This window comes from Nanorana parkeri, unplaced genomic scaffold (assembly GCF_000935625.1).
Source record: "Nanorana parkeri isolate BGI_ZX_2015 unplaced genomic scaffold, ASM93562v1 scaffold16, whole genome shotgun sequence".
Classification (NCBI taxonomy): Eukaryota; Metazoa; Chordata; class Amphibia; order Anura; family Dicroglossidae; genus Nanorana; species Nanorana parkeri.
In genome coordinates, this window is record NW_017306284.1 from 1,485,924 (window position 1) to 1,504,726 (window position 18,803).

At 41.9% G+C, this 18,803-nt stretch overlaps 1 protein-coding gene across 1 annotated transcript in view; it reads right to left on the reverse strand.

The window, feature by feature from the left end:
- RNF19A (ring finger protein 19A, RBR E3 ubiquitin protein ligase) overlaps positions 1-5,579 on the reverse strand; it is a 36,156-nt gene extending 30,577 nt beyond the window's left edge. The window contains exon 1 of the mRNA XM_018559311.1: positions 4,893-5,579. Within this exon, the coding sequence (XP_018414813.1) occupies positions 4,893-5,476 (584 nt within the window). The 5' untranslated portion in view covers positions 5,477-5,579. The remainder of the gene's footprint in view (positions 1-4,892) is intronic.
- Between the last annotated feature and the right edge of the window lie 13,224 nt (positions 5,580-18,803).

The window sequence follows — 18,803 nt, forward strand, 5'->3', positions numbered from 1 at the left end:
TGTCTGCAGTTGTAAAGAAAAATAACCTTGTATGTGTAATGCCCCATACCACCTGCCAGGGCCAGTTCTGGGTTTACTAGCTTCAATGCTTCTGTTAGGCCCCGTTCACACCTTTACGTTTTGTCGCGCGTTCAAAGCTCTATGAACGCTCAACAAAACGTACAAACATGAAAATCCCATTGTTTTCTATGGGTCTGGTTCACACCTTTCCGTATTTCCGCCCGTCTGAAACGCCCTACAAAACGGCCTACGCTCAAACAAGTACATGTACTTCTTTGGGCCGTTTTGTAGGGAATTTTACATTGGGATACAGCCAAGTAGCCTTTGGAGTCGCGCGACTTTTTTACCGCGAATCGTGGTAAAAAATCCGCGCGACAGACGCGCATATTCAATACGCCTAGGTGTGAACCCAGCCTTAACGGAACTGGGTGCATGTTCTGAGATCATGGCCTGGTCTCATCTTCCCCTCATCGTCTGTGCCCAACAGGGCTCTAATGGGATTTTGTGAGCCAGAGAGCAAACAATGTGGTGGCTGCAGGCAGCCAAGATCACAGGCACTAGATTATATTTAATCTTCGGCTGCAAGGGAGGAAGCAGCTGGGGTGATCGATTTTACATGATCATTTTACTCATCTTTTAATAAAAACTAAAAATACTTTCCCTCCCATGATTTGCATGTTTTCTGTTAAAAAACAAACATATCAAACTATATTTTTTTAAATTTTCCTGTTGCTGCTTGTTTGCATAATCTTGCTGTTGGCAAAAAAGGCCAGTTTACTTTTAAAACGATTCGTGCATCCTGCTGAATTTAAAGTATTTCATGCTGCGAGCTTGGGCGCATCACTAGCAGAAAGCACAGGAGGGCCTTTAAAAGAAGAACTCCAGTCAGAACCAACATTTCTACAGCAGAGCTGAGGAGATCCTTAAAAGTAACCAATTAATGGATATGTAAAGCCAAAAGCTTTTATTTGAATTGGTAGTGAACTGTTAAAACTCCTCAGGTTTTTCTGCCACTTTTCGTATTATTAAAAGGATATCTAAACCCAAGCACAAACGTCCTTGGATGTGGTGGCCGCATTAGTTTTAATTTTTCAGGATAAGAACATTTTGATCTTGCCAGATGTGTGCTTGTCACTTCCTGTGAGATGAACGGAAAGCACAAATATTTTTATGTGCCTACCTAGCGGTCCTCTGTAAACTACTAATTGCCGTCCACCCCACATAATGGAGATTCAAAGAGGTAACAAATCAGAGAAGCCTAGGGTTACTTTCATAGAGATGGTAAGTGAGAGTACCCACCCAGGGATAGGAAGTGGGTCACTTTCAGCATTTCCAGGCGAAAAGAAAGAGGGAGGGGGGAAAAAGCCTAAAAAAAAGACAACTTATGCAGATGCCACATATAAGGACTGGTAAAGGGCAATCTATTAAAATTTGGGTTTTTGGGGGTTTAGATACGCTTTAAGGAGATTTCTATTCCAGACACAAAAGGAAAAGAGAGGAAATCTCATCAAAACCTAGGTCAATTTCCTCCTAGACCGGGATGGACAAATCAAAATGGAATTCAAGAGCCAGTCTGTCCAATTCAGGAGGCAGCAGGATTTATTTTTAGGAGCCAGCTCCATTGATGACAAGAACTAGAGAAAACCTCAAAAGTCAGGGGCCAGCTGTACTTTTTAAGAAGCACTGCCTACCTGTTTCCTGGGATTTGTCCAGCCCCGTCTTACACAGATGTCACCGGAACAAGGGGGCCATTGGAAGATTTCCCTTTATCATCACGGTGGCAAAGTCCAGCACTGGGGGGTCCCTTGTTCAAATCCTGGTCAGGACACCATCTCCACATAATTTGCATGTTCTCCCTGTGTTGCGTGGGTTTCCTCCGGGTACTCCAGTTTCCTCTCACACTCCAAAGACATGCTGGTAGGTTATTGGTTCCTTCTAAATTGGTCCTCATATGTATGCGTGTGAGACAGTGACCTTAGATTGTAAGCTCCTTGAGGGCAGGGACTATGTAAAGCACTGCGTAAATTGCCAGCACTATATGAATACTTGTAATAAATAAATCTCCTGTTTTGGTGACAACTGAATATTTTGATTTCAGTAACTTTTTTCCTCCCTGATAGAGGTCACCAAGATAGAGAAGAATCATCTCCCTAATAGGGGCACAGGTAGCAATAAAAAAAATTAGGGGTTCTATTCCCTCACCACTCTATTCTCAATGAAAAAAAAAAATTGCATGCATACACTTTAACAACTGCAGATATACTTAAGGTAGCTCAAAATGTAAGCAGTGGGTAACCTTGTTGGCACTGGGCGGTAGATTGTTTGCTACGCAGTGACTAGAGCCAATCATATGCAGTCACTGTTTGGGTATTCAGACAGCTGCCGAGGGTGCCGGTGGTCTGAACAGAATAGGGGCAGGGGGGATTCTGTTTAGTGTGGATGAGGGAATCAACTTATTTAGAAACCTTAGTGTGTATGCCTAGCAGAAATCTCCAAATCACCCAAAAAAATGTGTTGGTTCTTATACCAGAAAGGGTTATTCTGGAACAGATTGAGGATTATGTAGTTCTCAGCAGACTAGTCCCATGTGAAGACCAATAACCTACAACAACCAGCCAGAATTTACAACTGGTCTGAATAAAGTAAAGTGAAATGGAATGCAGTCCATGTCCTATGTGCCTTGCATATTGCCTTTTTAAAGAACATCACGAGATCTCTATATGAAGGTCGGCAGGAAATAAAAACTGTAATAGCTTGTCAGGATGGTGGGAAAAAGCTTGCCAATATCTATTCATTGTTGTTCATGGCAATGTAAGATGAGGCAGAAAAGCAGGACACACACAGCGCTGTATAGAGTTAGTCCATTCCCAACGTCTGCAACATCCATTACTCATCGGTGCTACAACTAACTCGGCTGTAACATCATCATATACTGGTTGTCTGGCCAACTTGTGGAGAGTACTGATAGCAGCTCCAATAGCCAAGCTTCTTTGCCATCTACCCAAGAGGAACACAGAGCCAGTCAGTAACGGGAAGAATGTGGTAAACATACAAGCCCCAAAACATGGTCATTTGGGCCAAGTTCAGGCACAGCCCGTGTTTTCCTGGTACATCGGGCCAGCAATATCAAAACTCTCCTTCTGTGGAAAGCAATAGAAATGTATAGGATAGCATGACAGATACACGGCGGTGCCGGGCGAATGGAGAAGGGTGTCCTGGGTCATTTGACTCATTACAGTATTTCTGACATGGCAGTCTGGAAGGGCTCTGGGAAGGTGTCAAGTGCCCCATTTAAGGTGTCAAATTATCATTGTTAAACTTTTTTGCATTTTATTTTTTTCATCTACACAAATATATAAGAGAAACTGTCATTTTGCCTATTTAGGGCAATGGGACAGTGCCTGCTAATAGCCCACCCCCGCAAGGTATACCTACCCATCCACACTCTTGCTGCCTCCGCGCTCTGTCGAAGCCCTTGGTCTACTGATGCAAAGAACAGTGGATTCTGGGTATCTATGCGTAAATGGGTAAGTATACATTGCTGGGAAGGGGGGGGGAGAATAGCTATCAGTAGGCACTGTAATTTGCCCTTGAACGGACAGGTGACAGTGTCTCTTTATGGTTAGTACAAGCCGGATGTGTCAGCATGCCATGACAAAAATAGTGGACCTGTTCACACCAAATGCATTGAATTTATTGCAGTGTGTTGTGGAAATGCCCAAATGCCTTGTTTGCAGCACTTTAAGTACCTCGACCTGCATTCTGTGATTGGAATCTATTGAATACAGTCCCTAACCTTGTACACATGAACACTTTTTGCTGGTATATTATAGTCAAATACGGGCAACAAATTGGGCGCCGGCAATATGTAAGACGCATACACAAAATGTAGTGTCAAACACAAGGCTGAATCCGGCCCACCAGGCCATTTCATGTGGCCCCCGCATCTTTCCTTCAGATGCAGCACTCCCCTCGTCTCCGCCCCTACCTTGTCTCAGCAGTTGGCAGCAGAGGGGAGGACAGAGCTCCTCTTACAGATCCTGCGCCCCTCTCTGCAGCCACAGCACCCCCTTATCTCCGCCTCCCGTGGTCTCGGCATTTAGCAGACTCCAGCAGCTGACTCCAGCCCTCCTGCAGACCCGGCACTTTCTGATTCCCAGCTGCGTCCCCTGCTTCTTCCTGGCAGCAGCACAAGGTTGGGGTGCACTGTGATGTAAGGGAGGGTGGGGGACTCTTGACTTGACTTTCGATAGCATGGGGAGGGAGCTCTTGACATCTGATGTAAGGGGTTAGGGTCTGGATATTTTAGAACTATGATAATAATACAATTTTATGCCAGTTGAAAAGGAGGGTCGCATAAAGAAACTTTATGGTTTCTCCAATAAAGGTTCTAGTTATTACTTAAGTTATTACTAAAACCAGTCATAATCAAATGCAGAGGCAATAATTTAATATGATAAAGCGTGTGTATATGTATGTATGTATGTATGTATGTATGTATGTATGTATGTATGTATGTATGTATGTTCAATGTAGGAAAGATATTCTCACACACAACCAATGCAGAGCCCTTGCTGTCTCCCACATGAAGAAAACGTGATGCATCAATGTGTCAGCTTCTCACAGCCAGCAGATTCAAAGCTGCCTTGTAGGCAAGCAGCAAAAAAAGAGAACATTTATATAGCACAGATTCAGCAGGCCCACCAACAAACACGTGGGAAGCTCTGAGGTTTCAGTGGATCACACAGAACTCAGGATTATGGTAAACTGAGCAGATACTCTGACTTTAGCACAGCTGATGTGTTTGCTGAATAGCAGTATCAGTTCAGTTGCTGGAGCTGCCCTGTGATAAATAAGGATGGGATGAACAGATATATTTCAGGCTCTCTTACCCACAGTCCGGAGCTGGACACCATCTACAGTCTGGATCAGCAACAAGCCACCTTCTGAGCATGAACTCCTCGTATTTCTCCATCAATACATCATCGTTCAGTATTAAACGGATGTCAAAAGGGTTAAAGCGTTCAGAGCACTCCGGGCAGCTAATATTGACCCTACTCTCTGAGATTTCTATCCGCAAGTACTGACGCAAGCAGTCCGCACATGACCTGTGATGACAGGTCATGATTTCTGGGAAACGGTCCTTAGAGTGCCGTAAAAGGCACAGGGGGCACTCCATGTAGTCTCCACTTGGTTTACTAGCACAGGCTGTGCCATTGTCCGAGGAGTTCCCCGAAGCGGAGAACATGGAATTTTTATCAGTGCACATCTCTGAGTGAATACTTTCAATACTAGCAATCCCATCAACACCACCAGTTGAATCCCTCGACTTGCGTTTGGTGTCTTTCTTCTTGCGAAAGATGGAGCCCCAAGGCATCCTTCTCTTCTTTGGTGCCTTTTTAACAGGAGGAAGGCTAACTGAGGAAGTCGACGACTGCAGATCCCGATCCGAACCCATTTGTCGATGCAAACTCATCTCTACCACGCCGCAAATGAATCTTTTAACATGTGTGCAAAGCACAAATCATAGTTCCAACTGTACCAGCAGCCCCGGGTACAATAACACCAGACTGTCACTTTATCCAATGTATCTTATTTCCTGGTTTCTGTTGGGTGAGATGGTACGGTGAAGGGATCCAGTGCACGTTATTCTGCAAAGGAAAAAAACAAAAACAAAAAGTTAGAGAGGTACAAATATAAAAAGAAAAGTCTTTCATTTGAAACAAAAAAATCAGAAAATAAATTAAATGAAAACTGACTTAATGGGTGGCAGCCAATAGTTTAAAGGAAGAAAAACTTCTACATTACACTTCCTGGTCTTGCACAGAGATGTCACGAGAACAGAGTCCAAAGGATTTTTTTTTTTTTTCTCCCAAGTTAAACAAACAACCCATGTCAATAGAGACTGTTCCTGTTCAAGTCATCTAAAAAGATCACTGCACTTGAGTAAAAGGTAAATGATTAGTATCATTCCAATTAATCAAGTACATAGTTCCATGGAACGGTCACATATCAGTAACTGTTGACAACCAGGAAGTTATTACCATCACAGCTAAATACCACAAAAGATGACAGCATATGGATGATATGATGAATAGGTGTTCGACCTTATATACAGTAGGAATTTATGTAGCCCGCCCCCCCTGTGGATCTCGACTTGGGGTGCCTCCTAGCAGCCCAGCTCCTGTTATTTGTAGTTGCCTAACCCACGGAAATGACATCTCCCACCATAGACTGTTTTCATTAAAGAAGAACCCAATGCAGTGCTGGATCCAACACCAACCACTATGGATGTGGAGGCATACACGAAAACGGGATACGCTAATAGGATTTTAAAGTTACAAATATATATATATATAAATATGAGAGAGAGAGAGAGAGAGAGAGAGAGAGAGAGAGAGAGAGAGAGAGAGAGACATGCATCAGTACTTGTATCTGTGAGTACTTGGACAAGTATCAGTACTTGCAAAAATGGTATCAGTACATCACTTATATATATTTATAAAAAGAAAAATCATACATTAAAACAGAGATGTACAAATCCCAGGAGCTCCATATGGTCCTTACAAATGACAGCTGCCTCAAAGTCTGATGAGTCTGGAAACAGTGAGGTGATCGGTGTAAAGTAAAAGTGCTCGCCATGTCTCCTTTGATCAGAGAGAGAAACTGGTTTCTGTAATAAACACAGGAAACTAAACGGAGACACGTAGGTGCCATTTGCAGTAACAGGAGGGAAATGAGTGTAAAGTATATGGAAAATGGAAAAACAAATTTCTTCTAGAACCTCAAGTGTAGGCAGTGCATTAAGTAAGCCAAACACAACAGCAAACTAACCAGTTTTCCTGAGAAACTTCAGAGCTGTTAATAAAGACACTCGGCAGATTCCACAGAAATTCCAGCTGTCAATATGACATTTTATTTTGATTTTGTTGAACGAATAAATTCATTGATCTTACTTTAACCGCATGCAATTACAAAGAATGATACACTATGGTCCACATTTATGGATACCCGACTATCACATCCAGATAAGCCAGTTGGGAGATTCCATTCCAAAACCATGGACCTTACAATGGCATTTACCACCTTTGGCTAGAACAGCCTCTACTCTTCTACAAAGGCTTTCCAAAAGAGTTTGGACTGTGTCTGTGGGAATTTGTGTCCATTTAGCCAAAAGAGAATTTGTGAGGTCAGGTACTGATGTTGGAAGCGAAGACCTAGCTAGCAATCTGTGTCCCAAACCAAAAGGTGTTCAGTTGGGTTGGGGGCAGGTCTCTTGACTTTATACCTAGCCATGTCATTATGAACCCAGCTTTGAGCACAGTTACACTGGACCTGAAAGAGGCCTTTCCCAAACTGTTGGTACGAGGATGGAAGAAGATTGTCCAAATTGTCTTTGTATGCTATATTATTATTATTATACAGGATTTATATAGCGCCAACAGTTTGTGCAGCGCTGTACAATATAGGGAAGACATTACAGGTGTCGAAATAGTTTGGACCATACAGATAGTTGTGATGGTCGGGATTCCACAAACTATTAGCCATGTAGTGTACCAAATGACATAACATTTCAGGGGATTTTATACCATGACATCAGTTCCTACAGCATGGTGAAGATTACAGTCTACCAGAGCCACTAGCACAGTCTCACAGACATACATGCACTCCAGCACCAGTATAGGTCATGGTTGAGTTCTGCAAAGCTGAAAAAGGAAACAATGTTGTCACCTGCCTGGATGTGCAGTGATGCCATTGTGTGAATGATGAGACTGGATAAACAGAAATTAAAATATTCTGGATGGTAGAGAGTTTACATATGTGTGCTTTAATAATGTATTTAGAGGTCAGCTGACCTAACCCTATCGTAATACTAAAAATGACCATTTTCCCTTAGGCTGCCCCTACTCATCCACAGTGGTGGGTAGCATGATCTCCATCAACGGGGAGGGTTTAGGTCTGCCATATTTTTTATTGTGCCTAGATTTTTTTTTTTTAAGATGCAGGATTTCAAAAGTGTAAATCTGTGCAGTTTGTAATTGCTTCACATTGCTATAAAAACTCGTCATTTCAAAGAAATAAAAAATGGCACCCATGTTACTGTAACTACACATCTGCCTCTTGCATAAGCACCTTTCATGCTCGATATAATCTCTACTGGAAGTCTGGGGTTTTTTTCTCAACAGTTTTACCACAGTCTACTTTCACTTGCAGTTTACAGTTCATGGCGTATTAACTACCTGACAAATGATGTACCACCAGAAAAACGTGCCCCGCAAATAACAGATACCACAATACAAACAAACACCGCCTGGTCACCAAGAAAACAATGTATTAATAGGTGGATGGTTTTGACAACTAAGGGCGAGAGGTTCTTGACAACAAAACCTGAGCTAGACGTCACATTCTATCCCGACTGGCTATGAAGGTTGACACGAGACTAGTCTCACGATCTACAGTCGTTCTTTGCTTCTGAAACGGTCTCATATTCTTATTTTAGTTTCAGGTTCTCAAAATGACAACCGTTCCTGAGAAATCAGTTCAATAGTTTATGGTGTCCCCTGTCCTTTATCTGCTGGGTTATGGGACCCAAAAACCTGAACTGTCCCACTGCATGATCTCTTCTTCGCTGGTCCTATCTCCCCAAGTACACCTGACAGTGTTATTGTTAATCTCAACCCTTGTCACTTTGGCTGGACAAGCTGTTCACATAGAGAACAATTTAAAGATAAACCAAATCAAGAAAAGGAATTTTAGAGCCAAAAGGAAATCTCACCGCTCCAATTCCTTAGCCGCCATCAGGAATCCCCAGGTGCTCTCCACCTTGGAATGTAGCAGTATACAAACAGACCGCACTATCCAGAGGATTACAATACTTCAGACCTTATTGAAATTCCCAGCATATCCAGTATAACAGTGAAAACAAGCTGTTTGGGGGTTTGCGGTGCTGGTATTTGCTGCTTTATACACTTTTATTCACTGTTATACTGGATTTGCTGTGAATTTCAATAAAGTCCGAAGTATTGGAATTCTCTGAAAGAAAAGGAATTATACTGAATATGATGATCACATATATTGACCACATTCAGATAATAGAAAACTATACTTAAAATATTATTTTGTCATAATCCTTTTAAATGAGGACTTGATGTAACCCCATGCCAGTGCATTATTTGAATGTCCATAAAGGGTTTGGTTTTTTATCACACAGTCAGTTCTCTTTAAGGGATTTTTGTTGTTTTTGCAATGTTTTACTGGAAGCAGCACATGTTGCAGTAACAGGGGACTCTGAACTTTTGTACTTTTAGTTACTGTTCCGGAGAAGTTTGAAAACAATGTGGATGCATATTTAAAAAAAAAAACCCTCCAACAATAAGGCGATCTTACACAAGCCTAGAGGCCTCAAGTGTCCAAGCAAAATAAGTGTACAAAGTGACGTACAACACACAAAACAACTTGTTAAACCTGACGCATATTATATATGGGAGTGCCACAATACAGCAGGCCTTTTGTAAAAGGAATAAAGTATTTTCTTTTCTTAATCTTAGATAAAACATAGAGCAGCGTTCAATTGAATGCAGCCAGCCGATTCCTCTCATTCAATCTGCGTATGTTTTTATTAGGCTTCAATATAGCACTAAAGACCTACGGCTACATTTCCATTTAGGCCTCATGCACAGGGCGATCTGGAAATTCTTGCCGCAAGAACCTGTTGATTCTTACGGCATGAATTCCAGGTGTGACCGATAAGATGCAGCCCCTGTGCCCATTCAAGTTAGTTAATGACAGGGCGATAGCGGCCGCATCTGTAAGCAGCAGTCCACATGTAATTGTACATGGTACGATTCGATTAACCCTGATTGGGAGAGATGTTTTTGTCCTGGAACGCAAGTGCTCTAAGTCAAGGGACAAACATCTCTCCCATTCTGCAGGTAATCATACCATGTACAATTACCTGCGGCCTGCTTCTTTCAAATGTGGCCGCTATTACCCAGTCGTTAACTTCAATGGGCACAGCAGCTGCAATTGTGCAGACACACCTGGATTTCCTGCTGCATGAATCTCCAGATCGCCGTGTGCATGAGGCCTTAGACACAGTGATGGCTCATAATAAACACCTGTTTTATGATAATGCATTGTTACGTGCCAACCATAGTGTCATTCATTTTCAATGTCGCCCCATGCACTCTTATAGTTGCAGGCAACTCAACAGAAAGGGTCACAGCTGATTTTCCAAAAGGTAAGGTGAGCAGCATTCAAAATGAATGTCCTAACACAGCAGAGAGGGCTGGTTCACACCAGGCAGCATGGCAATGCGCAACACATAACGTGTGTGTGTGGTGTGTTGCAAAGCATTGCTATAACGCATTCGGGTTTTTTCATCTATGTAAATTATATGCACTGTAGGGCATTGCAATGAATTGCAGTGCAGTGCAACACGCTGCAATAAAATGATGCCTGCAGCATTTTATTGCAATGCACACCAAGGCAGCATGTTGATGGGAACAGTCTCCATACCAAAAGGTAGGCAAACGCTGGCCCTCCAGCTGTAGTGAAACCACAAATCCCATCAATGAGCTGCCTCTGAGAGTCATGCTTGTGGCTGTCAGAGTCTTTCAGTGCCTAAAGGGATTTGTAGTTGCACCACAGTTAGAGGGCCGAAAGTTGCCTACCCCTGCACCACACAAAGCAAGGCTTTTTGCCTTGTCTTTCAGTAAATTGACACAATGCATGGTGTGAATGAGCCCTCAGGTAATGTTCTCTAAAAGACGGTATGTGAATAAACCCTCCTAAAAAGGAGCAAGGAATTTGTTTTGTTTTTTTACATGGCAGGCCTACCAGGATATGTCTGTATTGTGGTGCTTTTGCACACTAACCAGATCTACCAGTCCGGTGAGGAAAGGCAGACACGTACCATGCCGAGCAATTACTTGGAAGACTGCCTCCTATAAGTGAGTCAGCACTCATGTGGGAGGAACAGACAGAGCCTGTAGAACAGCTGGAGCCATTACTTCTATATCCTTTCACTGCAGCCGTACCTCACATTAATGTGTGTGGAGCACTGTACACCCGCTGACAGCTGCCTGGAAGTGGATTTCAATCTTATTATTACACCACAGCTAAAGCAGCCCGAGAAGGAAACAAAACCACTTCTCCAAAAGCCTTGCTTGTGTATGCAAGATCCATCCATGTATAACAGGCATGTATTGATCTGCTTGGTAGCTGTATAAATTACATAGAGGCAGGCCATGGATAGGAGGGGACACAAGAAGGGAAATCATGTTACAGAAAAATACCATATTCATTTGGTGGCCTGGTTATGTTCGAGGAAAAAAAAAACTTCCAGGGTAGTATAATATGTATCATTGCCTTCCTGCAACACTATTACATATCAGCACATCCATCTACCAATCCAACAAACAAGAAGTATGGTCGCCATCCAAATCATTCCATGGCCACTGCTGTAGTGCAAAAGCTCCTTCTATGAACAGAAGAAAAACTATACGAGGTCGTTCACATCGGTAGCACTGGGCAGCGTTAACCAATGCAGTCCCATCAAAACAACATGGCAACTCGTCTTATGTTCCATGCCTTCAGTCCGCACCAACATGTTGCACTGGTGTGTGCTGAAATCATGTTGCATTTTTGCGCAGGGCAATTCGGCACACTGTAATGCATCAGAGCATAGAAGTACATAAACGTTTAAAAGAAAACAGGAAAAAAGTAACCACTGCAATGTGACGCGTTCACACGGCACACAATAATGCACGCTATGTGCTGTGAATAAGCCCTAATGGTTTAGTTAGTTGTTTTTATCTCTTATTGTACTCAATATTTTCCCTGAATGTGGCTGAATGATATAAGGGTCCTACAATTAAATAGTAATAGTCTACTGACGCATTTCACTGCATGCAATTTACACGTTTTTGTGCGTTGTATACACTTTTTATGTATGTTGTATACTGTACATTTTGTTTATTTCTGATACAAAGTCAGAGAGAAACTTGGAGAAAGATTATTTATTGCTTTTAATAACCTATCACTTTACTGAAGGAGCAGTAAATCTATAACAGGTTTTTTGTTTTTTACTTCTAACATTCATGTGAAAAGCATTATCGGACATTCATATGTTTGCTGCACATCCTACAATGAACATGTGTTGCCATGGTAGGTTACAGAATACTGGCAGGAATCTCCCGAGATTACTGGACAGAAAGTTACTTGTGCTCAAGAGAATTTCTACATCATGTCATCTGGCAGGCGGTGCCACTTGCCAAATGCGACCACTGAAGTCAAAGGGAATGTGCCCCAACTGGATGACAACCTCTTGGCATGTGATTGTGGTGCAGTAGTGCAAAAAAAAGAAAAAAAAGGCATTTAGGAGGCAACAATAGTACCTGTAAACCGGCTGTCAACTGCCCCGTGAAAAGTGATCCAGCGGGGATTGCTTTTCAGTGGGCGGTAAGGTCTGCCACCGGTGTGAACCTAGTCCTAAGAAAAACAAGAGCCAAAGCAATCTATGTGTGCAAATATCAGCAGTGGTTCCCGTTTCAGAACACAAGGCCTCCGCTAACAGTGTCATGCTGTCAAGGCCTCCATGCAACTCAAGTTTATCATCTGCTGATAGACAAAGCACAAGAAACAAATTGTTCCGCAATGCATAAAATGTTCTGAGATATAAAAGATACCACGAAGCCCACAGTGAAAGAGTCTTGTTTTTCTCATTTTGGGCATGTATCTATTCCAAGTATGTTTTAGGTCATTTGGTTCATAAAAGAATTCTTGTTTTTCTCCCCAGGCATTTCTGAGTGGGGCTAAAGACTCTCGTCCTATGTTTCACTGCAATCTCCCTCTCCTGCCCCAATGTATCCAGACCCATAAACCAGTAAAGACTACAGTCTGTATTTTCAAGAGAACTCAGCAGATGGCTTAAGGAACCAGGAAGTATCTATATATAAAACGAAAACATACTGTACCAGTATGTTTTCTAGGTAAACCGTGCCGCCATCCTCATAACAAACCTTGTCAACCTTAAATACTTTGTTAGGTAAAAATAAAAAAAAAACCTCAAAGTAAATCTCTGCAATACATGTACATTTCGCCATGTTTTAGATTGTAAGCCCTCACGGGCAGGGCCCTCCTTACCATCTTGTCTTGTGATTGTAATGTCTTCCTTATGTTGTAAAGCGCTACGCAACTGTTTGCGATATATAAATACTGTATAATAATAATAATAATGTTTTATCAATTTAAAGACCTGGCAAGTACAGAAACATACCTGCCGATCTACCAGAAATGCACTCCACTTCTGATTTCCTCTTGTGGAATGACACCACATGCCTTTTTTATGGTTTACAATTGTAGGATTGGGTGTCAGCCCTGACCAGCAGTCTGTTGTTAAACTGCTTAATCATTTCCACAGTCCTCATCTCCACAACAAAGGGACTGATTGTTCTGTAGGGCAAGATAAGAACTAGGGGGGGCTCCTTGAGATAACACAGGAATTGCTCACAGGACAGCTTTGAATTCCTTACACTTAAAGAACAGATAAAACATTGTGGTTATGATGGAATATCTAACAGACCAAAAGGGAGCAAAGAAAGAAAAGAATTGTTAGGGGCTACATACAGTTTACAGTAGTACTAAAGTCTAATGTACAGCATAAACACATCCGTGCAGGGACAAATTTGCAGATTGCAAATTCAGGAAAGTTCAGAATTGCTCACTTTTGGAGCCACATCCACCTATATCTTCAGCGGGGCTTCCCTAGGTGGTTCCTGTTGGGGAGCATGCACTCACATCATCATCATCATCAAGGATCAGCTTATGCCCTCCTTAGGAATACATATCCCATTATTCACTGCACATGTGCGCCCCCCACTGAAAAAAATTGTAGCCAACAGGAGACGCTGCCTGTGCCAGGATACAATGTCTTATCACGAGACGGCACTGGTGGACTGTGCTAGGTAAAGGAGACACCCACAAGCAGGAAAGTGGGGACAGTGATTACGGGACCAGCCAAACAAACAAGAAAGGTCTGCATTAAAAGAGGGGGACAAAGCATTTTGTAGAGGTGTGTACCTCCTCTGCTTAAATGTATAAAAACAAAAAAGCATTTGATATCACTTTAAAACCACCATCTGGATAAACAACCTTCAACCAAGTCTGCTAAAGAAGCAGCAGATGACTTCCAGAGCATATTGTGGAACGACTTCAAACATACAGCCGAGAGAAGCTGTAAAAGTCAACCAAAGACAAAATGTACAGCAAAGATTGTGTATACTGCTGCACATTATACACTCCGTATACAGACGCGCGCCCCCCCCCCCCAGGAAGGAACACAAGAGTTCACAGGACACTGTCCGCTTACTTACAAAGATGGTGCTCTTCAGGCAAATGGGAAACTGAGACTTTCTGTAATGGGAGTGTTCGTGAAATACATCACTGCTTCCTGTACGCTGCTCACATGAATGATTGTCAGTGTGATAAGTTCCCTTCGGCTATTCTTACTAAGCACAGCTGTGACACCAACTTACCACACTGAGCACCGTGTAGCAATGTTCCTGAAAGAGAAGCTGAAACTTCTCTACTCTCAGTTACACAATAAATCATTACACAGTTTTATTCCAAAAGATACTATAGAATGTCACAGGAGATCGGTACACGATCTCCCTCTGATCTCCTCTCTGGTACCCGAATCCAGGAAGTGATGTATATTACATCACTTCCGCATTCTGCTGTCACGCTCCAGCTTCAGAAGCTGGAGAGTAGCTAGTGAAGCAGATTTCTGCTTCCTCAGCTTCTCTGGGGATCCCTAGGTGACATTAGAGGTCCATAAAGAGGACCTGTCATGTAAATTGGCCATCACATAGGGAGCTTCTTAAGTTAGGTAAAAAAAACAAAAGTTGTAATATTTTTTTTTTTTTTACAAGTCCTCTGAGCCCCCCCCACACACACAAACACGTGTCGGGGGCACCTACATGCGAAAACGGTGATTGTGCCTATGTGCAGCACATGATAACACTAAACTGATGAGCAGTTTAAAGCGTCGCCTATAGCCAATTTTCGGTGTGATTGTATTTTGCGGGCACGCGCACTTTTAAGGCTTGACATATTTGGTGTCTGTTTACCCAACGTGACCCCGTCTTTAATATTTTACCAAAAATATGGGTAAGAATAAATATTTTATAACATAACTTCGGGAAAACGTTTTTTTTCATAATTTACGGTACTTTTTTCATTATACAGTAAAAAATAAAAATCCCCAGTGGTAATTATATACCACCAAAAGAAAGCTCTATGTGTCCCTAAAAATTTTGAACACAAATTGCAAGGTTATAGCCCGGTCATTCTGACTGGTGAAATTTTTGAGTGACTGGTGAGACACCCTAACATTTTTCTAGCCCTGTGTATGTATATGTGTGTGTATATCTCTCCATCTCTATATATAGATGTATAGATATAGATATATCTATATATATATCTATATATATATATATAAAGATATATCTATATATAAACATTTTTTTCTTTTTTTAAATGCAACGTGTAAAGCTGTCCATACACTATGAGAAGTTCCTGCATAGGTCTGTAGAGTTTGATGTATAATCTGCCCCAAAGAAACAGCTAAAAAAAAAAGTGCTATATACTGGGTTTTGAGTCACCGGAGGACATTAGTATATCTCCTACTGTGACCCTGAAGAGAACTATAGGCAAAAAAAGCTTGCCCCATAGTTCTCCATTTAGGGCAAGTTCACACCACTTTCCAGATCAGATCTTGTATGGAAAATGGTGTGAACCTGCCCGCAGTTCCAGTGCGTTCCAGACCAGACAAAATGAGACATGCTGTATTTTTCTGGTCTGGTCTGGTCTGGAACGGTCTGTGCAGTAGTGAACAGAGGCCAGAAAAAGCATAGGGATACAATAAGATGCACTTTGAGTCCGGAAACAATCTGGTCTGGTGATGATCTGGATGTGGTGTGAATGGGCCTTCAATTAAGATATTTAAAACTTATTAAGGCCTGTTGATATTCAACAAACCTCATTTCTGTGTATATTATGCAAATATACCGTACTTGCTCAAAAGGGGAAACCATAATTGTTCATTACATAAGCAGGCTCCGTTACCCGCTTCTGCATTGCCGATTGTCCTATTTCACTGCAAGTCTAAAAGACAATAGCTGCAAAGAACAAGTCTGAAACACCAACCATACTCACGGACGACCAGAGACCACATGATCTAGGTTTAGGTCACATCAGAAGGCAGAAATAGGTAGGTTTGTTTTTTTTATTTGTTAGACAAAAAGTAACATAAGAATATAATTTCACTCTAAATGCAGATAAATGTGGGAATATATACCTTTTCTGGATTACAGCTAATGGTTATTGCCACAACAACAACAAAAACCTTGTTGTGGAGAGAAGAGGTCAAGTCCACAAACTAGTCTACTAAAAATGAAAACCAATAAAATCCAAGACAATGACCTTTAAAACAAATATGCATCTGCTCTTACTGGAATTTTTCAGAGCTAAACATGAACGTAAGCCAATATTAGGGCTGAATCTAGCAGTCACAACCTTGGCAAAAACCACCCAGAGTCACAGAGAACTCACTACCCATTTGTCAGGAAAAAGCAACATCTCAGTAAACCTGCCAAAAAAAGACTCTTAAATTAAAGCGGTCATGAACCTGGCTAATGAAAACTCAGCACATGATGGAAAAGCGGCATTACCATAGATTGCCTTGCCATGTCTATACAAATCAGTAGACCACGGAGGTATGGGCAGCTAAAGTTGAGATAGTCCATCCCTAGGATGACCAATAACAAGTCTAGGGAAATGAAAAGCTTTCCTGTTATAGGAAAAGTTGGGATCAGCATAGAAAATTCACCTGCCTATATCTCTGGCTGTACATGTGGTTATACGGTTACAATGAATGCAATGCATTTTGCTCCAATCCCATGCACGCACAGTTCAAAATGTCCAAGTCCAATCAACACAAAATATACCACGCCGAAGGACTCAGAAACATGGGCCATTCTAGAGGCTCTGCCACTGAAAATGAGAATTGCTGCTTACCTACTACACCTGTTATAAGCCAATCAGGGCTGGACAAATCCCAGGAGCCAGGTCACCAATGCTCCTTACAAATTCCAGCTGGTGCCTAACTAGAGGTTCTCTAGTAGTTGTCGTCAATTGAGCTGGCTGACTGGACAGACTGGCTCCTGAATTCCAAATTCATTTGTCCACCCCTGGAGCCAGTATAATGTAACGATAAGCCCACAATTCCCCTTTATTTCTCTATAAGCAGAGACTGTCATGAAACAAACAATTCTACATCGGAAAAAAAAAGGTGATGGAAGAATGTCGCTGCCAAGAAAAGACCTCTTTGGAGCTGAAACTGATGATGGGATTTCATGTCGCTTCTTATTAACCATTTTGTTTTTAACCTTTCACAAAGCCAAAGTTTCTAACAGAATGTCTTAGAGCAAGTCACAAGATCTGGACAGCAGTCCAAAATATTTGTGGTATGATCCGTTTCCCATCTTCTGATCACTTAATCTTCTTTAAACTACAGGCTGTTCTCTCATTTCTCTTTAGGTGTTGATTAAAAGGCATGCTCTAATAAAAACGGTTAACCCAAGCCTTGAGAGGCGTGCAGAAAACACAACCCATAAGTTAAAGGCGTTTCATTTTCATGCAGGCTTAGCAGTGGTTCAGTGGGTCGCCCTGCTTTTGAAACCTCCTTATTGTCAAAACCTTCTTGTTCTAGCATATTTCAAAAGCTTGGAATGTATAAAATTACTATTCCCATACTAACTCTTATAAATCTAAGACTAAGAAACTGGCTAGTACAGAATTATGATCAGAAGCTTAATGGTCCAGACTAAATCTGAATTAGGAAAAACCCAGAAGGTGGCAAACTAAGGGGACATGTGGCCACTGAAGAGCTTCCTGGATTATACGTTCAGTCATTGATTACACTTGTCATTCACTAACATGATGCAGGATCCAGGGTGTTTAGCAACACATAAAAGTATCAAAAAGTTGCAGTCCAATTTGCAATGAAATGACCTAATTGGTTGGTAGGTGATAATGTTCTTTGACTTGTTAGTGGAGAACTACAACCACCGATCCGTTACAGCCAAGGAGTGTGCCATCTTAGCTTCTATTTGGATTGCAGTTGCCATGGTGCTGCACATATGATTAGCTATGACACCAGCCATTTGAGGGCTTGAAAGTTTGGTTGAGAGCTAAAATAAGCACACTGGCAACCTTCACTGTTGGCATGCTTTAAAAATTATTGTCTTGGAAGACGCTTAATTGGTGGGTAAAGTTCCTCCTTAAAAAAAGGCCCACACAGCAGTTGAATCCTATATGGCCATGCACAAAAGTGGCACAAGTTCACCACCTGCTTGACCTCCGATCAGTTGCAAACCCCAGATTCTATGAGGCATTTCCCTGGACACAGATCCCTTGTGCCCATAACTTCCTTCCCCCACTCCCATTCACACTTCTACTTCTCCACCCTGAGCGTACGCTGAACCCAACTGAAATATGGCATGATAACATCCCAGCTGCATTTCAGGACTCAACAATATAAACACCTATGTGCCTTGTAGTTACTTATCCGTGCCAAGGCTGGATAGATCCCAGGTGACAGGTCACCAATGCTTCTTAAAAATTACAGCTGGTGCCTAACTTGTGAGGTTTTCTCGAATTGTTGTCAGTGGAGCTTATAAAATTAATTTGATGGACAAACTAGTTTGTTACCCCTGGTCTATGTACTAGTAACTTTGTGC